The 23391-nt window shown below is 38.8% G+C and overlaps 1 protein-coding gene across 4 annotated transcripts in view; it reads left to right on the top strand.

Annotated features, from left to right (window-relative positions):
• The first annotated feature begins 834 nt into the window (after window positions 1-834).
• Window positions 835-23391, top strand: part of LOC149619151 (uncharacterized) — a 78931-nt gene continuing 56374 nt past the window's right edge. The window contains exons 1-7 of one of the 4 annotated variants that reach the window (XM_089854104.1): window positions 835-1194; window positions 1607-1807; window positions 5171-5448; window positions 7539-7714; window positions 9202-9260; window positions 15335-15614; window positions 17003-17456. In XM_089854104.1, the coding sequence (XP_089710230.1) occupies window positions 1636-1807; window positions 5171-5448; window positions 7539-7714; window positions 9202-9260; window positions 15335-15614; window positions 17003-17456 (1419 nt within the window). In that variant the 5' untranslated portion in view covers window positions 835-1194; window positions 1607-1635. Of the gene's footprint in view, window positions 1195-1606; window positions 1808-5170; window positions 5449-7538; window positions 7715-9189; window positions 9261-15334; window positions 15615-17002; window positions 17457-23391 lie in introns of all 4 variants that reach the window. The other 3 variants (XM_089854103.1, XM_089854106.1, XM_089854105.1) reach the window with 3 other exon arrangements.

Genomic DNA, 23391 nt, shown 5'->3' on the forward strand with positions numbered 1-23391 from the left:
TTCAAAGTTGGAGTTCTTTTAAAAGGCGGAGAAATGCGCTGTTCCGAATTAAGCCTTGGTCTGAAGGAAGTTTACATTAAAATTAGTGGGGTTTTCCGAGAAGTTTAATTTAGGGGCGATTTTGCTAGTCGTTTTTTAACATGGGGCTCGGGTATAGCTGGCAGGCCTTCTACCACCGGTAATCTAAGTTGGCCATGGACAGTGCCAGACCATAGCCCACTCGATGATAACGCGTTCAACAACGCTCTAGCTGCTCCTCGAAGGGGATACTAGAGTAGCACAGGTGAGGGCCACCCGTGGCCGTTTAAAACTATCAGCATGCTTGGGCATGACTGAGTTCAGTCACTTTTCGGTAGAAATATTTTTCCTAAGTTAGTAAAAATATTTATTATGTTACTCTTATGCTAGCTTTAAACAATCTTCAAACCAAGCCTCTGTACATCCGTTAGCTTCTTAAGCGGGAAGACCCGGCGCGATCGAGTAGGCCGTGCTTAAATGCTCCGTTAGAATTTCTTTCTTTTTTTTTTAATAACTAAACTAGTTCTTAGCTTCCAAACAGGCTACGAAGCAAGGCAATGGCCCTGGACAATTGTCCACTTTAAAAATTTACCGAGCCTGTTTAAAAATTAAACTCTTGGGGTCCACTGGCCCTGAGGCCACTTAATTTGTAAAAATGTTTCAAGGTTTCACCACGTTTACTGGCCAGTGTCCAGTTTTTTACTTGAAAGTACTTTGGCTCTACTGGCCATATGACCAGTTTAAAAAATCCATATATTCCATCATTTTCATGAATAGTGACAATTGTCATCGACCCTTCCAATTACACACAGCCCACTCGATGACGCGCTTAACGACGCAAGCTGCTCGTTGGGCGCGTGATCAAGTGAGCTTTGAATTTCCTAATACTTTGTCTGCTAGGTATTCTGGGACTTCGATTCAGAATTTTCAGATCATTTCTGTGCCATGCCAAGTGGCCATTGTGGGAAACTCTTTTGAAATTTGATTTTAGAATATTTCTTATTTAAATTATTCTAAAATATTAGCATTATATTATATAACCTCGCTGGTAGCCTTAAGTTTTAGTGAATTGGAAATATAAAACTTGAATGTGTCCGACGCGGCGAAGTTCGTAGTGGTGTATTTTTCTACTGAAGGGTGAACCATGAACCTGGGTAGTAGATAATATAATAATATGTAAGTATATATTTCAAAAAGATGAGGGACGGTAACGGAACTATAGCGAAACTGGACTGTCTGCCATGTATTTTTCGCGGAAATTAAGGCCATGTACATATTCTGTTACGCAAAACCTAGTTTTGCTTCGTAGTCCTTAAAAAAAGTGCATTTATACACATTATTATTATTATTTCGTAAAGAAAGTTATTGATATAAAACAATAAATCGTGTAAATACGAAACAAACAACAACATTAGGAAATTTTAACAATTTTTAGAAAGCCAGTGGTCATTAAAGAAAGGGAGTGACTATTGCCACACATAGTGTGTGGGAATAGCCTCTGCACTGCTGCCACACATTGTGTGGGAATAGCCGCTGTACTGCTGCCACACAATGTAAAAGTGATTGGTTTTTAATTTAAAATTTTCAGTGTAAAGGAAAATTTCAAGAAACAATCAGATGGAGCCTTTAAAATTGGGGAAGGTTGACACTTTGAGCACTGCTCTGGAATCCAAGGCACCTGCAGAAGGCCAAGTTTCTTTCTGCAGCAAATGGTTGGCCCTCTTCGAAGAAGCTCCGCCATTTTCTACTTTTTCTGATTTGCTCAATTGTCTATCAACCAAAAAATTGGGTCAGTAACTATTTAATGTTCATTTTGGTACAATTATTTGTATTTTAAATTTTCCAAGAAAGAGTCACTAATTAGTATAATTGCCCCATCCGCTTGGAATGGGGCACTTAAAGGGGCAATTAAATTCTCAGGGAACCATTTTTAATTGATTTATAATGTTGATAAAATAAATAAACAAATAAATCGAAATCATTAACAAACTTGCCAAAACCTTTCCGAAAATTTTGCAAAATTAAACGGCTGACATTCTAAACCTTACTCTCAGTTTTTAAAAACAGGAACGGTTGTTAAATAAAATTGAGTAACCAATTAGAACCATTACCTCATATGACCAAAAACGGATTTATGTGAGAAGAATGTTGAAGGTAGCAAATTCACTACCCAGTACCCATCCTCGCATACTTTATTGAGAAACGTCGTCTGCTTATATTTTGACTCCACCCACAAATTCTGTATATCTCTATTTTCATGGTTAAATATACAAAGAAAGAAAAACTAGATGCTTAAAAAAGAAACATCAATTATTTATATTCTTAACTCTAAAACTTAAAGTGTTAGTGACATAATTTTCGTCACCCACAAACTTAAAATGCCAAAAAAATCCTTGAAAAATCTAGTTTATTATGATATGTTTACTTTTGTATTTGGTTTCGTAGAAATTTGTAAAATTGCAATCAAAGTTTAGTGTTTGGAAAAGGCCTAGTTAAAATTTTGTTTCGCTTGATGACGTAGTAAGGAGAAACTTTCACTGTAGATGTCGCTCACGTGACGCCTGTTAGTGTCTCAGCCTAAGTGTTAAGCCTATTTTATTCAGATTCGCGCGGCATTAGTAGACTCGGGAGTCTCGGGCGCGCGCGTTTGGCTTTTCCGCGAGATGCCGTGAGTGACGTAGCAAGGAGAAAACCCGCCAAAAATCTTCTTCGCAAATTTGCTTTTGCCCCCCAAAATTTCAAGTTTTCAAAGTGTTTTTTCTGTGTTTTCCTTCATATTTAAATATTAATCAAGCATATTTTTGGAATCAGAAGAGTTTAAACTCTCAAAAAAGTAAGGTTTTCTTTAGATTTGAGATAATTTTTAAATCACGTCGCTATTCCTTTAATTCCACTAAATCGGGAGTTATATATAGCATTGTTGTCCACTTTGCTTTTTTACCACTGGCACAATTTCGGAAAAAATATTTAACCACGAAAATAGAGATAAGAATGACGTTTTCGATCTTTAGAAGTCGCTATATACAGAATTTGTGGGTGGAGTCAAAATATAAGCAGACGAAGTTTCTCGATAAAGTATGCGAGGATGGTACCAGAGGCTAAAGCTATGATCCCACGTTCTTAGTACATAAATCCGTTTTTGATATGACTTAATCTGCGATTAAAGCGCGTGTTAAGAGCTTTCCTTTGCTACGCAAAAGGCGCTGATTTTTAATAATACCAAGATTTGTAGCTAAATCATGTCGTTTAGCAACGGCACCTAACCAAACCTAACCTAACCTCAGGGCCGGATTAAGCAATTTTGCACCCGGGGGCCGAGATAATGTGCGCCCCCTTAAGTCGGAAAAAAAGGAATAGCAAATGTTGCTAAGGGGGAATAGTTTAACTCAATGCGCCCCCAGCAAGCCTTGCATAATTGGGCGACTATTTCTGCCCAGGTTGGATATAACACTTGAGCACCTGGGCAAAAATAGACGGCCCACTGTGGACCGTATATTTCTGCCCGGGCTTGAAACAGTTTTTGGCTACCCGGGCATAAATTAGAGAGCTGCAAAATGAAAATATTAACCTCCAACTCCTTCCAACTCCAAGGCAATACACAACAATGACTCTAATTCCTCCCAATGCCATAATCAAAAGTTTCAACTCCGCAGAACTCCGCAAAGCCAAATTTAAAACTCCTCCCAACTCCTTCCATGAAAATTAAAATTTCTTAAACTCCTCCCAACTCCTTCCATGAAAATTAAAATTTCTTAAACTCCTCCCAACTCCTTCCATGAAAATTAAAATTTCTTAAACTCCTCCCAACTCCTTCCATGAAAATTAAAATTTCTTAAACTCCTCCCAACTCCTTCCATGAAAATTAAAATTTCTTAAACTCCTCCCAACTCCTTCCATGAAAATTAAAATTTCTTTAACTCCTCCCAACTCCTTCCATGAAAATTAAAATTTCTTAAACTCCTTCTAACTTCGTCCATTAAAACCTTTCTAGTTTCTACTCTTTGGAAGATTTCTTTACTCTTTAGAATTGGAAAAATAGAAAGTTCAAGTTAAACGTGTAGCTCATTAGTTTTCCTTCAAATTTGGCACGAGATTGATATCACGAGTGCTTATAAATTATGATTTTCAAATAAGGAATAATATTTACTCATAAAATTCTTCTAGAAATTAAAACTTAAGATTTGGGGAAAAAGGCGATACGCGTTGTCGTTGAGTCATATTTTACGCTTAGTTTCTTAAATTAGCTATTTAATTAAAATCGGACTGATTTGCTTCACAAATGCTATTTTGAAGGACAAGGCCACGAACTTTACGAATCAAGAAATACTAACACTAGAGTCAATTCTGTTATTAGTTGTGCCTGCCAATATGCCTATTGCCTTACATTAATATGCCTCAAAGCTAGAAAGGAGACTTGTCAATGGGTTTAAGAGAAAAGGAAAGCGCCGGCGGCCCATTGTGTGAGAGACTCACTGAGAGGACGTGTCACGTGGGGTTACAGGTGAAAAATGAATTTCGTACGAAGCTTCTGAAGACAAACAACGTTAAAGTCCGCTTTTAAATTGGAGCCCTACCACTTACCAGACTCAAGTTTTCCAACTCCGAGATTTCCATTGCCTCCCAACTCCGCAATTATAATTATCATTATTCCCATTGCCTCCCAACTCCGCACACGAAAACTTCCACTGCCACCCAACTCCAATTTTATCTCAGAAAAACATTTCCAACTCCTGGAGTTCCCATCGCTTAAACGCGGAACCCAGCGGGTTTCGGAGTTCTTCCACGGAGTTGCAGCTCTCTAGCATAAATAGCCGACTAATATTTCGGGGCTGTTTCTGCCCGGATTTTGAACCCGGGCAAAAATAGACGGCCCACTGTGGACCGTATATTTCTGCCCGGGCTTGAAATAGTTTTTCGCTACCTGGGCATAAATAGCCGACTAATATTTCGGGGCTATTTCTGCCCGGATTTTGAACCCGGGCAAAAATAGCTACTCCACTGTGGGCCGTCTATTTCTGCCCGGGTTTCTAAATTTCTGAAACCCAGGCCTATATAGCTGTATATAGGGACACTATTTTATCAATATAAATACGTTTAATAACGTTGTTTGACCATTTTCATTCTCGCTTTAAGAAAAATTGTTCATTTTCAGATAAATACTGTTTCAAGTTCAGGAAAAATCGGGAGGGATCAATTGAGGATTTAGAAGTGACCTTAGAGAACGCGGTTGTTGCAGTGTCATCGTTTAGTGACCTGCCAACTAGATTGATATTTTCCAAGGAAGGAAAACTGACAGTGTTAACTCTCTTTCGAGAACCTTGCCAAATTGACTATATTGACACGGAAAGTGGCAAAATTCAAGACATCGTCATTCAAAATGCCTTCCTTAAACTGGAAAATGAACAACTGTACTGTCCTGGATTTACCAAAGTAAGCCTAACGGTAAAAAGTAAACCATTGAGGAACGAAAATACGAGCTATGGGCTCTATAGGAAAGAGTACCAACTCATAGGCGCGTGAGGATCCAAAAACCGACACGGTGGCGCTGCCAGACTTCGAGCAAACTTGCTAAACTTTAAAAAAAAAAATTCTGCGCAACAACGTGTAAATAGAGCCCATAGCTCGTATTCTTCTTCCATCACTAAACGTTCTCGTAAGGAAAATTCATTGAAATCAAGCTACTGCGCATCAGATGCAACTATTATTAAAAGTGCAATGAATGATGTAGACCCACCGCTGTGGTCAACAGTGTAGAACGTTTTGTTAATGCAGGGTTCATACAAACCTGGAATACCGGGAAAAATCAGGGAAATAAGTAGTTGACAAAAACCACAGGGAAATTTAGAATTTTTAGTAAAATTCAGGGAAATCAGGGAAATTTGCGTCAAACAGGGGCCAAGTAAATTAAGCAAAATGTTCGTGAACATAGCCCCCTCCATAGGATTAACATTGCACTATACTTTGGAGGCTTATAACTCTGGTTATTTTAGAGATACGGGAATGTCCTTTGATTATGTAATAGTCCTATTTGCCCCCCCTCCTTCGTTAAGATTTGCTCCATAGGATACTCCATATACGGGAAAAACCTTGAAAACTCAGGGAAGTATATGGGAAAAAACCTGGAAATCTCAGGGAAATTTGTTTTCCAAAAGTTGTATGAACCCTGGTTAATGTCCCTTCTACTTCCGTCAATAGACCCAATTAACCTACAAATAAGCAAGTTGGCTTGGTCTCGTCTCCATCCAAGGGATAGGATCACGTGACTAACGAAATTGACTGTAGAACGTTCTACCATCTGTCGTTGAGCGACGAAAATATTTTTCTGATTGGATTAGAGTCTGATTCTTGGGGTAAAACAGGTTCTGCGCATGGCAAAATCAAGATAATCAGGTTATCCCTTTCTCGCCTCAAAACCCGCGAACGAGATCTGAGCCGTTATTGAAATTCAAAAGAATTGTTGGTTCCATGAATCCCTTACAAGGTGACTTTCCTTAGGAACTCCAGTTTTGGCTTGGCGAAGGCAGGAGACATCTGTGGGCGGGATTTATAAGTGCACTTATAAATCTCACCCACTAGCCTTCGCCAAACGAAAACTGGAGTTCCTAAGAAAAGTCACCTTGTAGGGGATCCACTGGACCCACGCTTTGCTTTGAAGATACCGAACCGAAAGCCACGTGGCGTCCCAATGGGTATATTTATGTTAGTTACTAATAGACTCAAAATAATAGTCATAATAAACTGGAAAAACATACACGCGGAACCTCCGAGATGATCTAGGCCCGTGCGTGTCGATTTTTACGTGGGGAAATATCCTGTTTCGTAGAGGAAATATTTTCACCCAATATGTGTACTAGATGTAGATGGCGCTTTTATTACAGTTGCGAAGGGGGTCTTCCATAAATTGTCCTTGATATTTTAGGGGCCAATGATAAAATTTTTATGAAAGAGAAAGGTTTCACCCTTAAATTAACGTAATTGTTTTAGAGGCTATTTAATTTTTATCGAATCTTTTGGTTAGATTGTGCGGACAAAAAAAAATTAATTATGAGATTTTAGCATTGTGGTTTTTTTAGTAAAACAAAACTTCTTGAAGTTGCTAATTCACAGTTTTATTATACCATAAGAATATTTTGTTTTTACTCCTTCGTAACCTTTCATATTTTTAACCTTAGCTTTTCTATCCTTTACTTCTTTGGCATGATTTTTTATTAAAGGTCTTCTGAAATTTTCTAAAATATTTTCTTACTATCCGCAACCTCGGCTTCACCGCTCTACGTCTATGCTTTGCCCTAATATTGTAGCAGTCGACGGGGTCACGAGGCCGAACTTACTTTTATTTTACGATACTAAAAGCGCCCCCAAGCGAGAAAACACGGCGAACTGAATTAGTTAAAAAAAAAAGTAATTCTCGCTTCGCGATAGGCACGGGCCTAGATCATCTCGGAGGCTCCGATATATGACATTGTTAATTTGGTTTATGTGTATTAAAAACTGGGAATGTTTATTGTTATTTTCAACAGGATATAGCTTCAAGAGCTCTTGGTGAGGAAATTGTGTGTTTCAAATATCCATTCGAGAGGTATCAATCAGTAGGATGCCCAGTGTGGTTTGATCCACCTGAAGACGAGATCATAACTAGTGATATCTTGATTCGTAAAGAAATTCATCCTTGTAGTAATTGCTTCAAACTTTGCAGGTATGTTAAAAGCGTGAAAAAAATTAGTTATGTCAAACCAGGCTCTCTTATTTCCTAATCCACCTTATTCCCTTTCGCCGGAAGTTAGGCTTAGCTCGGGGTTCATGGGGGTGAGTAACGGGATGAAATTCGTCTGTAGTCTGCTACATAAGCGGACGACAGACCAATATCTTCCCATTACTCACACCCCATGAATCCCGAGCTAAGCCTAACTTCCGGCGAAAGGGAATAAGGTGGATTGAAATGGTCAGAAAACCAAGTTCTTAATCGCTTTATTAGTGGTTGATTTTTTTGGTTTTGAGCCAAGCCTCCAGCCTTAAAATTTGTCTTCTAACTGAGCCTTAAGCCTCATCTTTAAAAATACGGTTCGAGCTTTACGTCCATCGAATGTACCTTAATTTTCTGCGTTAATGCCTACAAATACTGCCCTTAGTAACGAAAAAAAAAAAAATCAACATTCTATACACCATTCCATTATAGGGAATGCGAATTTACAATTTGATATCATATTTTACCACGAAAGTGGTATTATGTTACACTTTCGAGTCTCTACTTTCAAAATATCAAATTTTTAATATAATTGAACCAAAGTTTCGATTTTTAAAAACCATTGAAAAATCTCGAAAACTCAGTTTCGATATATCAATAATTTTGTCTTGTCGAGCTTGTTCGCCCATTTGATGACATCACTATGACGTGAGGAAAAAAAGCGCGGGAATCCTATACGCGTCTCGAGATTCTCGCCAGACTAAACTCTGGGTCTAATAGCGGAGAGAGTGGCACCATCTCACGTGAAAAATATATGTGACGTCGAACTACGGAAAACGTTTTAGCCTTTCATAAGAAGTCGATTTCAAATAATTTCATATGAAGCATTTTCAAATGCATATTGCCAAATAATAATTAGAAATCGGAGGGAGAATTAAAAGCTTGATATTTTTGAATTCACAGAAATTAATTCTATCTTTTGTTATATAAATCAGAGGTTTTTCAAACGAAGCTTCTCATACCCTTTAATATTATTTTACCAATATAAATTGATTAAAAAACGGTGGTCTGACCATTTAATTCTCCCTTAAAATTGTCTCTAAAGATAAGTGAAACCAGGGATAGATTTAATGTTATAAGTAGGAATGGAGAACAGAGTAATGTGGGTACGCGTCGAAGTCGCGAACCACCTTCCACGGGAAGGAGGGGTATGAAAGAAGAGGCGGGTCATAGCGACAGAGGTAAAAAGGAATTACGTACTTTTTCGCCGTACCCGTCAGCAAAACGTAGTTTAAGTGAGCCAATAAAGTAATTTAAAATTTTCGTTATGTGTTGGAGGGAGGGGCTCTATACTGCGTTATGAGTCGGACTGAAGTAAATACTAACCGTTCTCCATTCCTACTTCTAAAATTAAATCTATCCCTGGTGAAACCACCAAGTATGCGGAAGTCTCAACCTGACGATGTAAATTTTTTTATATTTTTCAGTTTGGTGTCAAGCAACCTTGATGTTGATGCCCATCCAGCCGTTTTCGACAAAGCTGCTTCAAATGAAAATCGTAAGTGAACTTTATTTCCTGTAATTATACATAAATTCTAAAACGCTACCCAAAAATCGAGGCGTTTATTGGTATAATTGCGGATTATCGGGTGCTTTTTTAAATTGAAAATAGAACGGATATTCGTGTTCAGAAACAATCCGCGATTTGTTTGTCAGAAATATTTTAACAAGAAATTTAATGACCTAAGCCCAGTAATAATGGAGATTTGGGATTAAAAGAATGAAGGCTTGAGGTTACCTTAAGACTGTGCCATTAAGCAGTACGTGCGTTTTAATTTTTTAATTGTTAGAAAAATATATTTCCATACAAACATTTCTAGATGTTATAGCAAAAGGACATCATCTCTCTAAGGGCCCAAGCGCATCTATTAGCAAAAACATGTAGTTCTGCTAGATGTGACGTAGATTTTGTATAGGGGCTCCTTCCGAAATTTTCGTAAAATTCGCGGGAGAGAAAAATAATTTTCAAAATCAGCCACGACCGATTTCCTGAGCCGGTCGTGGTCTAGACGCGAGCTCTGAGATAACGCTCCCAAGCGGTTGGGAATCAAACTAAAACAGGCGGGTAGGCGAGAGAGGAAGGACTGAGGGTAAAAATAAGTAAGAGAACCCCCCAGCTCTCTCAGACACAAGAGGTAAATTCGCGCTTAGTAAAAATCACGAAGAGCTGTCGTGAGAAATCATTGAAGGAGGAAAAAATGTTCAATAGCGGGTTACTCTGCAGCGAATGCGCTCGGCCTCTGTTTAGGCTATACAATTATTATACCACTTGAGATGAGACGGATGGCTGACCAAATCGGACATACATACATTTCAACCGTAACATAAATCTTGGGCCCTTATAGAGAGATAATGTCCTTATGGTTATAGCTATTCTGAATGTACTAAACACAAATTCTGACTTTATTTTCAATTTAAAAATGTGCCCGGTAAACTGCACTTGTTCCTGTTGTCTATTGATCACAAAGCGGAGTAAACGTTTTTTAAAAAAGAGTAAAGAGCGAGTGGAAACGCTTGACGACTAAATCTCTCTTCGCTCTGAAGTACAGTTTGAAGTTCCAGATCTTAGCATAGCCGAGTGAAAGGGACAAAGTTAGGCTGATCTCGTATATATTGGGTCTGTAGGTCACCTCTGGCTTAGACACTTATATTCTCTGGGTAGCGCTCTGCTCATAAGACCAATGAGGTAGAATATATAAACCTAGAGTTACAATACAAATCGGCTTACCGCGAAACACATTGTTTTTATTAAGCACGATTATCAAAACATGACAGCGCCATCTGTGAGCCTCTATCGGAACTAATTAAAACTTTTACTTGCTTGTTTGCAATCAGAAACATCGTTTTGATTTTTATTTCATCTATTTATTAGATTAAAATGGACTTGAGTTTTTATTATGTAACTCGCGTATTTTATTTAACACGTTTAAAAAACTATCTTGACAGCTTGTAGCAACAAACGGTAATAAAAACGTTCTTCAAGCGATTAATAGGTGGCGCCACCCGTTTTGATAAATATTCATGCTCGACAAAACAAAAGGTGTATCGCGAAACGGTGATCTCGAGGTCCCACGTTGTGACTCTAGGTTTAATACATAAATTCTATCTCATTGCCTAAGACCGAAAATGCCATCGGCGGGTGTGTAAATATTTTTGAAACTTGTTGAAGACACGTGACCAAGGAGAGGCGTGGTTCAAAGAAACTTAGTTGGTTCTATTTGGGGAATTGGCTCTGCAATTGGCGACAAGGGTTAGGGGTCCAGTAACACTTCATGTGAAGTCTATGGATCTTGGCGTCACGTGGTGCATGTGGCCGGGTATTTCAAATGATTTTTACCCAACCGCCGATGCATTCTTTAAAGGGTTGAAAACCTCCTGACTCCTGAGTACAATGACAAGTGTAGGGAGTGTGGTGCACTCCTCTGAGCATGGAGGAACCAGCTTGACTGGAGACAAAAAGCCTATTTCCACCACAGAGTGGTCTTGTACCTGTGGTTAGCAGTTTCAAACTCTCAGCATACTTTGCGTTAGCGTGTGCCTTACTCCTCAGGTAGCATCTAGTGGACAAAATAGCAAAGTTTTTTATGTTCACACATACGATGCGATAGATGGCGCTGCAATCTTAGACCCAAGTAATCTATAGCATAGTGTTCAACTTATGCCGCCGAGCATGTCCATGAACCTTCTATAGAGTGCTGTCAGTTGTGACGTCAGATCCAAGGTTAAACGTCACGAATCTGCCTTTAGCAATGAGCGGCCATGACAGTTACCGTTTTTTCTTTATGGGAAAACAGCATGGGTGACGTCACACTGGCGCTTCTGACAGCACTCTATATAATGGGCCAGAATCTTAATGGCGGATCCCGTGTTTTCTTCCTAAAGTGTCCCAAAATAATAAAGAAAAAAAAGCTAGCAGACGACAAGATCTTGGAGAAAGAGGGTACAATGCAGGGTGGGAAATAAGGATTTTTTTAAAACTGGACATTATTCCAGCGACCCCCCCTGGCCTGGAATAAATAAACTGGTCCATGACCATTGACCAGGGCGCGTCGTCTGCTAAACTAGAGAAGTGGGTAATTAAAATAGTTGAGACTCTGGTTACCCTTGAATTTTCTTAGTGGTCCCGTGGACCACTGACCGTCCTCCGATTTTATTTTTAAACTGGTGCGGGCAATTTTCAAACTGGTCATTTGCCCTGTGCCACCGCCGTATTTCCCACGCTGGTACAATGTAAACAAGTAAAATGACCGCTTGGTCTCATTTCGCTAAGCCTTGGGACAAATGTTAATTTTTTTGCATCAATTTAAAAGTAGAGTTTAAGAAAATAATTAAAAATAGGAAAATTAAAGATTTGTGCGTTCGGCAATTGTGAAAGTGATTCAAGGATATTAAAATGTAAAAACATAAGTTTAGTACTCTTCCCAAAAGCGTCACGTTTGTTTACGTTGTACCGCGGTGCGCGTACCTTGCGTAATTGGCGGGCAACTGCGCACAGACGTTGTAAGCAGAAAAAAAAACCCTCCCAATTTCTGGTCCGTCTAGATTGAAGGTTCATGGCATGTCACACCCTCTTTTCGCCTCCAGTCAAGCTGTAAGCCAAGCTTCCGGGCGACGAAGTTTGAGGTCTCAAGGTTTATTTATTGCCATATTGCAAGCTACATCCTTTAATTGTAGCCAGCTTGCTAGATGATGTTTTAAGGGTTTAGGTTCCCAATCACGAGTAGGAGCTAGGGAATATGACACATAGCGGCACGAGACCCTATAGGCGCCCGCTTTCCCGTGTCCGCCGTTAGGGACTTCAAGACAACACCACCAAAGTAAACCTCATCTCCTTCCCCGTCTAATCACATTCAATTGCACCCTGAATAAACACTTTACTGGGCGTGCGTGAATTTCGTAAAGTTATCAGTGCTTTGGGATGTATTTCGGTATTTTCGTTAAATCTATCCACCAATCCCTTTTACGTTTTCTATGTTTAAACATTCAGTCCAGGAAATTGTAACACTACTACTTCATAATATAGTTCATTGTGCATCCCTTCAATAAGATATCAACCCTGTGCAATTACAATATCTGCGAACTCTGTCTCCCTATGACCTAGACAGGGCTCCAACCAGGTCCCTAAAAGTCTTGCAAGGTCCTTAATCTACCCTAAAATTGGTATTCGGTCCTTATATCACCCTATTTTCATAAACCTCAGAAAAAGTATTTATTTAGTAGGGTTGGTACCGGTAATTGTGAACGATTCTAAATGTGAACACTTTTTCTTTAAAATTTTGTAACAAATTTTTGGGCGGCTCAAATTCCTTTTAAAAGGGCTCGAATATCGAGGATTACGATAAAAATGGTTAGAATATTGTAGGAATACGTGGATGAAAGATACGGACCAATATACGCACCAACTCGGACTGATCAACTTAAGTTGATGCCAATTTTAGGTGTTTCTTAATACAATACCATCGGGGAATAAGCCACGATAACAAACCTTTAACCATTAGATAGATCACGTTTTTTGCTATAAAATTGATATTAAAATCTCTGGTTTCGATTCGGAATTCGATTCAAAAATAGAGTTGGAAAAAACCAAGTAAAAATTGCAAATGTGAACACGACGTTTCAAGGATAATTAGAATCCTTTTTAAGCTATTTTACTAAAAGATTAAACGTAACAGTGGTGTAAACAAGCTACTTTCGGATAATATTAACTTTAAAACACATCAAATTTCGCGCCTTTAGTAAAGTTTTCAATTTAGCCGTTTAGCCATAGCCGTAGCTACCACTAATTATTGGGCGGGAATGCGGGATCGCCAGTCAGCTATTATGCTAGGAGCTGAATAAAATGTGACTTCTCAACAAATTATTGAGCATTTTGACTCAGGTATTGTTTTTAATTATATTATCCTATTATCACTTATCAAATCTGCGTATACTTTAATCCAGGTGCATGAATTTAGGCCCTACGTATTGGCGTATTGGTAGCCTTTTTCCAAGGGCCATTTTTATTCCTCCCATTTGAATAGCATTGGTGTTCACATTTGGGTCCCGCGTTCACTATTTAGGGTCAGGGAGTTTACATTTGCCAGCGATTGTTCACATTTGGGGTCCTCTAAGGGGTTTGGGAAATAGGATATTGTGCAAAATTTAAGAGAGTTAAAAAGCTGAAAACATAGCGAATTGTGTCTAAACAATCATATTTCATGTCCTGAAAGTTTCAGTTGTCTAACGTTAGCGCCACGGAAGTTATTCAAAGATTTGTAAAAAGTGTTCACAATTACCAGTACCAACCCTAGTCAGGCGAGGAGAGATAACAAAAATAACTGTTGACGCGGGCGGTACTTGGATTCCTATTTATTCTTTGGATTTTTGTACTTTACAGTCTTATCCCTGGTTATAGTTCAAGAAATTAATTAACTGGTTTTGGACATAGTAAAGATATCATTTAGTTTTACCAGTGGTCCCTTTTTGGTTCCTACTTTTAAAATTTAGGTCATTATTTTGCCCTATTTTTACCGTGAAAAGTCACTTTCCCCCTATTTTTTAGCCACATCGTATATATACGATGAGGCTATTAGTTTGTCCCGCGAGCCTGTGGTGGTGCTAGTGGTGGTGGTGGTGGTGGTGCTAGTGGTGGTGGTGGTGGTGGTGGTCGTCGTCGTGGTAGTAGTTTTTCGCGATTTGGAATGTGGTCAGAGTTACCCAAAGAAATGGTTATGTCAGAGCTAACCGAAGAAATGGTTATGTTATGCCTTTGGCAGGATAAAATTTTTCGTTCGTCATTGAAGGGAGGGAGAGTGAACGTTAGATAATTGTGGTGAGGTGATATTTTTCGTTCGTGTATTTTAAAAGGATGGGGATTGTAATAGCATGTTTAAACATTGCATTTAATTGTACAGGTAAGGTTAAGCTTTGTGAATTGTGGTTTACGTTTCCTCGATATATTTAAAGCTAGAGAGAGGGAGGATTTTAGTATTGCCTTAATTTAAATGGAAGGTTTAATACTCCCTTTAAAATTCCGGTCACCCGTCGACAATAAGGGTTTCACGCAATAAATCATCCCGCTCCCCGATTTCAAAATTCAAAGAAATCGAGGGGAATTTTTAAGAAGCAAAAGCAAGTAAATACCGACGTTATATATAGAATGGTGTTTATTATTAGAATTTACGTGTATTTCTCCTCAAATCGAGAAGAATTTTAAAAGAAAGTCCGAGCGGGCGAGTTCTAGAAGCGCGCTTTGGAAATGTTTTAGTTTCTTCATAGCTACAAGGTATCGATGGGACTAATAGTTTTACCTGAGTAGTAGTGGTAGTAGTAGTAGTATTAGTAATTTAGTAACGGGCGTTGGTGATATTCGATTCTCTTTGCCAAGCAGCAATTGAAAAATTATTCCCTCTGACCGGTATATTAGGGGATATTTCACTAGAAGTATATTTATTGTAGTAGGGATAGCGAGAGTACGTAAAAGATGTGGCTTAATTATGGGCTAGACCATCTTGTTTTTGAGATTTTGGTGGGAGCCTGAGCCTTGAAAAAAAAAACAATGGCAACTATATTTGATTATTTTTCTTTTCAAAGTGTCAACCATGAATGAATCCGTAGAACATCCTTGCGAAACAAATTGCACCAAGAAAAAAAGGGTGGTGATGACACCAACCATTGTTCATTTACGACCAGCCAATAGTAACCCTCACAAGAAGGTTACCATTGAAAGGCAACCAGAAAAAGAATCAAACCAAAATTCTTCTGGGAACGAAAATTTCAGTTTCGCCGAAGCTCCGGAATTTTCGGATACAGATGGATCCTCAAAACTTGAAGAAACGAGCTTAGGCTCTTGCAATGAAGAGAACACCTCCGGGTATGCAGTATTTTTTAATAAGAGTCATTAGTGTTGGCTACCGTGTTTTGGTACTGTTGGTAGTAATATAAATGGTCATCTTTACTAGCAGCGGACAGGTCCGGAAATAAGAAATATTTTTTATAGGATATGCGTCCAGTGACTCCTCCTTTGACAGAAAAATTTATAGGACATTGAACACTGGTGTTAACCTATAAAAATTTCGGAGGTTACTATCCAAAATGTCCAGTGACACCCTTAGTTTTTAACAATATTATGGGACGTTTTAAAATTTTTTAATTAGGCCCTTTACCAAAAGCAGATTTATGTACTAAGAACTTCGGATTTAGCCTCTGGTACCATCCTCGCATACTTTATTATTTATACATACATTATATTTTGGCTCCACCCACAAATTTTGTATATAGCGACTTCTAGTGGTCGAAAATGTCATTTTTATCTCTATTTTTGAGGTTAAATAATTTTTTTTGGAAATTCGACCTCCAGTGGTAAAAAAGCAAATTGGACAACAATGCGATACAACTCCCGATTTATTGGAAATAAGTTTTGAAGTTATAAGAATATATATAATTGATGTTTCTCTAAATATTTTTTGAAGTATCTGGTTTTTCTTTCTTTGTACTAAAGTTATTATTACTTGCCTGTCTATATATAAGTCCAATATATAAGTGAATAAGGCCGATAGATGGCGAGCGCCAGTTTTGAAATTATAAGGCACTCCCATCAAAACATACAACGTAGTTGTGGATGAGAAGGGAATTGGCCTTATTCCTGATCAACGCCACCGAGACGTAGCGGCGACCTTTGGAACTATAATAATACGGTAGCCAATTACAGGTGGCGGTGGAGTCGATGGATTCTGATGGAGATCTGTTATTTTCTATGTTTTGTTGATCTTTCTGAATCATTTGAATAGCCAAGGCTTAACAAGCGATATGGTTTCGAAAGTATTAAAAGTTGATTTCACCTTTCTTATTCTGTCTAATATTATGAAATAAGACTTTCGGACTAAGTTTTCATTCGATTTTGGTCTATTTGGAGATTATTAGGTTAATAATAATTAGTTAACAACATGTTTTTTGAAGTTGAAGCGGTAATAATCAAAACATAGAAAATAACAGATCTCCATCAGAGTCCATCGACTCCACCGCCACCTGTAATTTACTACCGTATTATTATAGTTCCAAGAGTCGCCGCTACGCCTCGGTGGCGATGATCAGGAATAAGGGCAATTTGCTACCTTCAATGTTCTTCTTACATAAATCCGTTTTTACCTTTACTGAAAACGATTAATGAGAAAATGGTTTTATTTGTTACATAAGCTGTTTTACATAGACCATGTTTTACCTTGGAATGATATTATAGTTATTTCTTTTCGGTTTTTGCAGAGACGAATCTAGAATTGACAGTTCTGCTGTTGAATCGGCCGTAGTCCCTTCCGAATCGTTATTGGAAATTAAGGAACCAGAATGCTCCAAGAAACAAAACCTTCGAGTAGTAAGCAAGAAGGAACGAATTAGAAAACGCTTACTGAAGGAAATTTTTCGGTGCGAGGACTGTGATAAGAATTTTACCAGTGAAAAGCCTTGGAAGGTTCATCGCGCGATGGAGCACAATGACCAAAAACCATACAAATGTGACCTCGAATGTGCTTTCAGTTTCTGTGAAAAATCTGAACTCGTTGAACATTATTCCACCCTACATACCGATGACGAAGTGCACAAATGTCGTTTCTGTTACCGTCAGTATTTTCAACTTGCGGAGCTGCGTACTCACGCTAGATATCATAGGAATGATAAACCTGTCAAATGCCCGCACTGTCCAAAAATCCTCAGCAATCGTGTAAGTATTTCATTATTTTATTTCTTTCGTTACACGGGCATGACAGAAGCTATACTGTTGTTTCCAAAGTGTTTTAATTGACTAAACCAAGAACGAATTCAGGATACCATAAGAACGTGGAATGGTAACATTCTCCCCTGGTACCATGAAGTCGTACTTCTTTCGAAAACCGTTACCGCCTACGTTCTAGGTAAATCCGTTTTTAGCGCCATCGGTGGGTTGGTTATAAATCAGTTAAAGTGACTAGTATCACATTCAGCTTCTCTGGCCTTAAGCCTTGGCGTTACACGGCCAAGTTTGGGAAATCCGTTGTACCAGAAGGGGATAATAGAAGAACGATGACACTCTGTATCCTCTTAATGCATTAGTTATGTAACGTCATTCTTCCCAGGCTCACCCTTTTAGTTTGCTTTCCCGCGCATCAAACTACAAATGGGCGCATCGCACCGTGGGGTGAATTCTATAGTTGTTTGGCACTAAATCACCAGCAATCATCCAGGGTTCATACAAACCTGGAAAACCGGGAAAACCTGGAAAAATCAGGGAAATAAATAGTTGACAAAAACCTCAGGGAAAATTCAGGGAAATTTCGAATTTTTAGTAAAATTCAGGGAAATCAGGGGAATTTGCGTCAAACAGGGGCCGGGTAATTAAGCAAAATGTTCATAAACATACCCTCCATAGGATTAACATTACCCTATACTTTGGAGGCTCATAACTCTGGTTCTACTAGAGATATGGGGATGTCCTTTGATTATGTAATAGTCATTGCCCCCTCCTTCGTTAACATTTGCTCCATATATACGGGAAAAACGTGGTAAATTCAGGGAAGTATATGGGGAAAAACCTGGAAATCTCAGGGAAATTTGTTTTCCAAAAGTTGTATGAACCCTGTCATCCCACAAACCTCGTCTTGACGTGGGACAAAAATCCACAAGCCCGTCTTGCCAAATATTTAAACGCTAATAGAGTAATGATGAGGGAACTATTTATCGTGTATGTGATTCGGTTTAGTAACCTTGCTCTAAATGTTCCGATGTTGAGAAGAGTGACGTTACACTTACCCCGCGTTGTGGTACACTTCTCTCGAAGAGAAGTGTTATATACTTCTGGTTGCACTGACTTTGTCTCAGACAAATCAGGCTCTCTAATAGAAAAATCTAGATTCTTTACAACCACTTTTTTTAAATATATCAGTTCATCATTAACGATTTTAACAATTTTTTTCTTGACACCGACACCAACACTCCTAGACCTAGGAGACTCCATTTTCCATATTTCCAAAAATAGGCCCTCCCTCATATTATGAAAAGTATGACTTCATGGCGCCAGCATTGCCTTGTTTCAACGTTCTTATGGTATCCTGAATTCGTTCTTGACTAAACGTAGTCGCCTAATCCCTATTGAAGCATGGATTAACTAACGCTAGGGATTGTTCACTAACAGTGTTTCCCATGTATAAATATCGCCAACTACATGTTCCGAATTATTCCTTGATTCCCCTCTTCATTCCTCCAATTTATTGGACCAAAACGGATGTAGATGTAGCGCCATCTCTAGACAAAATAAATTGGTTTTGCGTATTTTAAAGATGGTGGCTTCTAATTTAGGCCGGATTTTAATTTTGACGTCATAGGACACGTGATATTTGGTCCAATTTTCTTAAAACTTCCTGTTAGGGAAAGTAGCTGCTGCTAGGGGGCGTTTGGAACATGTATACTTTATCTTTTAGGGGGAACGAACAATCCATAGCGTTATTAATCCATGATTGGAGTAGGGATGGTTTAATATTTTATACCTCAATTTAGACATGGATGAACTAATGTAGCTGGCGATATTAATACATGGGGAAACACTGTTAGTGAACAATCCTTAGCGTTAGTTAATCCATTATTTTAATTAGTGTAGTTAGTAGCAGCCTATTCAATTATACGCGTTATCCCAATAATCTTTTGGAAAAATGAGGGTCGTTTATCTTATGCTGTGTTGATACTGCTCAGTGAGGTCATGAAATTACTTCGTTCTAATTTACTTTTTTAACTTTTTTAACATATTAATATTGTATGGAAAAAAGCCAAGAAAATTGTGAGATAATTACCCTTTTCGACTAATAAACACGGGGAATTGTGTTTAATAACTTTTACGTAGCGGCCACAGGATAAACATTAGGCCTGTGCGGGTAGTGATTTTTGTATTTCGGGTTGGGTACGGGTAGTTGAAAAACTTTCAATCGGGTATCGGGTCGGGTACCCGGATTTCTATCGCGGGTACTCGAATAAATAGGCCTAACAACACTACCATTAATCGGGTGCTTTTCGGGTACCAAAAATCCTTCCTTTAATTTCCGTCTGGCTGTATCACTTTGTTCTTCTCTAAACTCGTGGGTTTGTTCAGTTCCAGTTGGAACAAAGAAAATATACGCTCCAGGAATGGAAGCTATGTCTGGGGGTTGGGTTGACCAAGGAACTTCCGGTCTATGCTATTTCAATGTAGCCGGAAATCCTTCGGTCAACCGAGCCTGCCTTTGGAGCGTACTAGGAGGGGCCAGACAAAAATTTACACTAGAGGAAGCTACACTTTCCATTCCTGGGGCGTGTAACTTCTTTGGTTGGAACAATAAAGAAAGCCAGGCGTCTAGCGCCCTCAATGGTGGTTTTAGGCACACCTTACCCTTCCTCCTGAGTGCCAAACCAATACCCGATTGTCCTAAGCCTTGTCACGAGTAATGAGCAGAAAAATTTAAATATTCGAATAGTTTCGGGTATTAAGAAATTACGGTTTCGGGTCGGCTACCGGGTATTCGCACAGGCCTAATAATGAGCAGAAAAATTTAAATATTCGAATAGTTTCGGGTATTAAGAAATTACGTTTTCGGGTTTCGGGTCGGGTACCTGTCTGGTACCGGGTATTCGCACAGGCCTAGTAATGAGCAGAAAAATTTAAATATTCGAATAGTTTCGGGTATTAAGAAATTACATTTTCGGGTTTCGGGTCGGGTACCGGGTATTCGCATAGGCCTAATAATGAGCAGAAAAATTTAAATATTCGAATAGTTTCGGGTATTAAGAAATTACGTTTTCGGGTTTCGGGTCGGGTACCTGTCTGGTACCGGGTATTCGCACAGGCCTAGTAATGAGCAGAAAAATTTAAATATTCGAATAGTTTCGGGTATTAAGAAATTACGGTTTCGGGTCGGGTACCGGGTATTCGCACAGGCCTAGTAATGAGCAGAAAAATTTAAATATTCGAATAGTTTCGGGTATTAAGAAATTACGTTTTCGGGTTTCAGGTCGGGTACCGGGTACTCACGCTGGCCTAAAAAACACATACGTAGGAGTTTAGTTTTACCTCTGGCACCATTAATTATATTGCGCTTTTCTTTACGAACTTTGGGCATGGAATAGGGACGTTGATTCTTGAGTAGCACAATCAATAGCTCATCTCACGTTACATTATAGAAATTTGCAACGAGCTCACCTCAAGCTCAAAAATTGAAATGATGTTTCCTTAGAGCTCAATGTGAGCTCAAACTCTGTTAATTTTTATAAATGAGCTCACCCCGAGTTCATTCACATTCTGCTGACTAATCAACTTCCGTCCTCAAATAATTGGGTACCATCCTCGTGTACTTTACTGATGAACTATGTGTATGTGTCGTGAGAGGAAACCCCTTTTATTCTCCGATGCTGAGGGTTACCTACCCTGAGTTTAACATCGATATTATACAGGATACTAATTTCTGAGAGCTAGGTGGATTTTTTGCGTGGATGGGATATCGAGTTATTATGAACTTAGTTACTTCTATTAGACCTTACCAAAAAAACCCCAAAAACTAAAGAAATCCTGGGTTTGCGCTGATTACGTTTATTTAATTTTCATTTGAAATGAAACAAACCTAACCCTATCACCATGGATAAAGAATGCGCGCGAGGAAATTTGTTTTCACGGAATAGGATGGGCAACTCCCTATCTCGGACGACAGCTATACTCTGTTACAACATCGGTTGTCAGCAAGCGCAAACCTAGGTCTCTATGCAACGCAGGTTCGTACGTGCTGACAAGAGACGAAAAACTTGAGGATCTTCAGGATTTTAAAATATCCGCGAGTTTTAGCTCGAGTGCACGGACCTCTAGGCCTTAGTTTCAAATATGCGTGAAATTGCCTACAGCCTACTACATGTTCTTGAAACAAAGGCCTAGAAGTCCGTGCACTCGAGCTAAAAACGCGGTTATTTTAAAATTCTGAAGATCCTCAAGTTTTTCGTCTCTTGTCAGCACGTACGAAGCTACGTTGCATAGAGACCTAAGTTTGCGCGTGCTGACAACCGATGTTGTAACAGAGTATATATAGAATAAGCTGGCGTCCGAGATAGGGACTCCTGTAGGGTGAAAACAAATATCCTCACGCGCATTCTTTATCCATCATATAACAACGCCTCTTAATATGAACGTCTCGGGACCGGTTTGTTTCGGAAAGGCCTATTGATAATTGATCAGAGCAGGAAATTAATTATTGATACGGAGAATCCTCTGTATACTTACGAAGATACTTTGTGATGTGATCGGTTACTTAAATAAGCTCGCGACCGACGTGAAATAGGGTATGTTAACGCTACCTTAGTAAAGTATCATCACATCACATCTTGTATTTCCTGATCGTGGCTGTTGACGTGCACAAATAAACAATAAACACGATAAAAGGAATAGCGACGTTGTTTAAAAATTATCTGAAATCTAAAGAAAACCTTACTTTTTTGGGAGTTTAAACTCTTCTGATTCCAAAAATATGCTTGATCAATACTTAAATATGAGGGAAAACACAGAAAAAACACTTCGAAAACTTGAAATTTGGGGGGCAAAAGCAAGTTTGCGGAGAAGATTTTTGGCGGGTTTTCTCCTTGATACGTCACTCACGCCATCTGGCGGAAAAGCCAAGCGCGAGGGCCCGAGACTCCCGAGCGATTTATACTTTACTAACCTTGTCCCAAGTCTACTAATGCCGCGCGAATCTGAATAAAATAGGCTTAACGCGGCGACCATAGACATTATAACACACTATTAAAGCCTAGACAAACTATTGGGGAAAGCGGCCCTTGATCGTTTTTGTGAGAAATTTTTCGCTTCTCCTCCTTCGCATGTGTGATAGGGTAAATGACTGGTGGCGTCTCCCTATCGACGAGCGAAGGATTTATTAAATAAAATAACTAAAGCGCGGGAAATCCAAGTTGTAATTTCTGGATTTTTGAAATCGTATTTTTAGTTTACCTTCGCCGCATGCGAAGGGGCGAATGCCTTTAAACCCTCTTAAAAATGACTCAACTGTTTCTCTATGACGACACTAACAGGCGACACGTGAGCGACATCTAAAGAAAAAATTTCTCCTTACTTCGTCATCAAACAAAACAAAATTTTAACTAGCCTTTTTCCAAACACAATACTTTGATTGCAATAAAATTGCTACGAAACCAAGTAAAGAAGTAAACATATCATAATAAACTAGATTTTTCAAGGATTTTTTTCGCATTTAATTTTGTGGATGACGAAAATTATGTCTCTAACACTTTAAACACTCCCAAGTTTTAGGACTTGCGTTTTCACCGTTCTAAGTACTACGCTCGATAATATACGAGATTCTCGTTATTGAGAATGTTACGAATACACTTCCAGATGATATCATATGCTTTCAATATGATGTGTTGGACAGATCAAACGAACACGTATTTAGAGTTAAATCGCTGCACCGAAGGTAAAATAATCGGTATGATAAGTAAGGCCTATGACACACCATCAAAAGCTATCGAGAAAAACTTTTTCAAGAAGCTATTTATACTTTGGATTTTTGTTACTTTACAGTCTTATCCCTGGTTATAGTCCAAGCAGGGGAAAATAACGAAAGGAGTTAGAGACGCTAGCTTCCGTAGTGTAGAATACAGTG

The sequence above is a fragment of the Phalangium opilio genome, unplaced genomic scaffold, assembly GCF_054372755.1.
Source record: "Phalangium opilio isolate 3A_F unplaced genomic scaffold, DU_Popi_V2 ptg000209l_1, whole genome shotgun sequence".
Taxonomy (NCBI): domain Eukaryota; kingdom Metazoa; phylum Arthropoda; class Arachnida; order Opiliones; family Phalangiidae; genus Phalangium; species Phalangium opilio.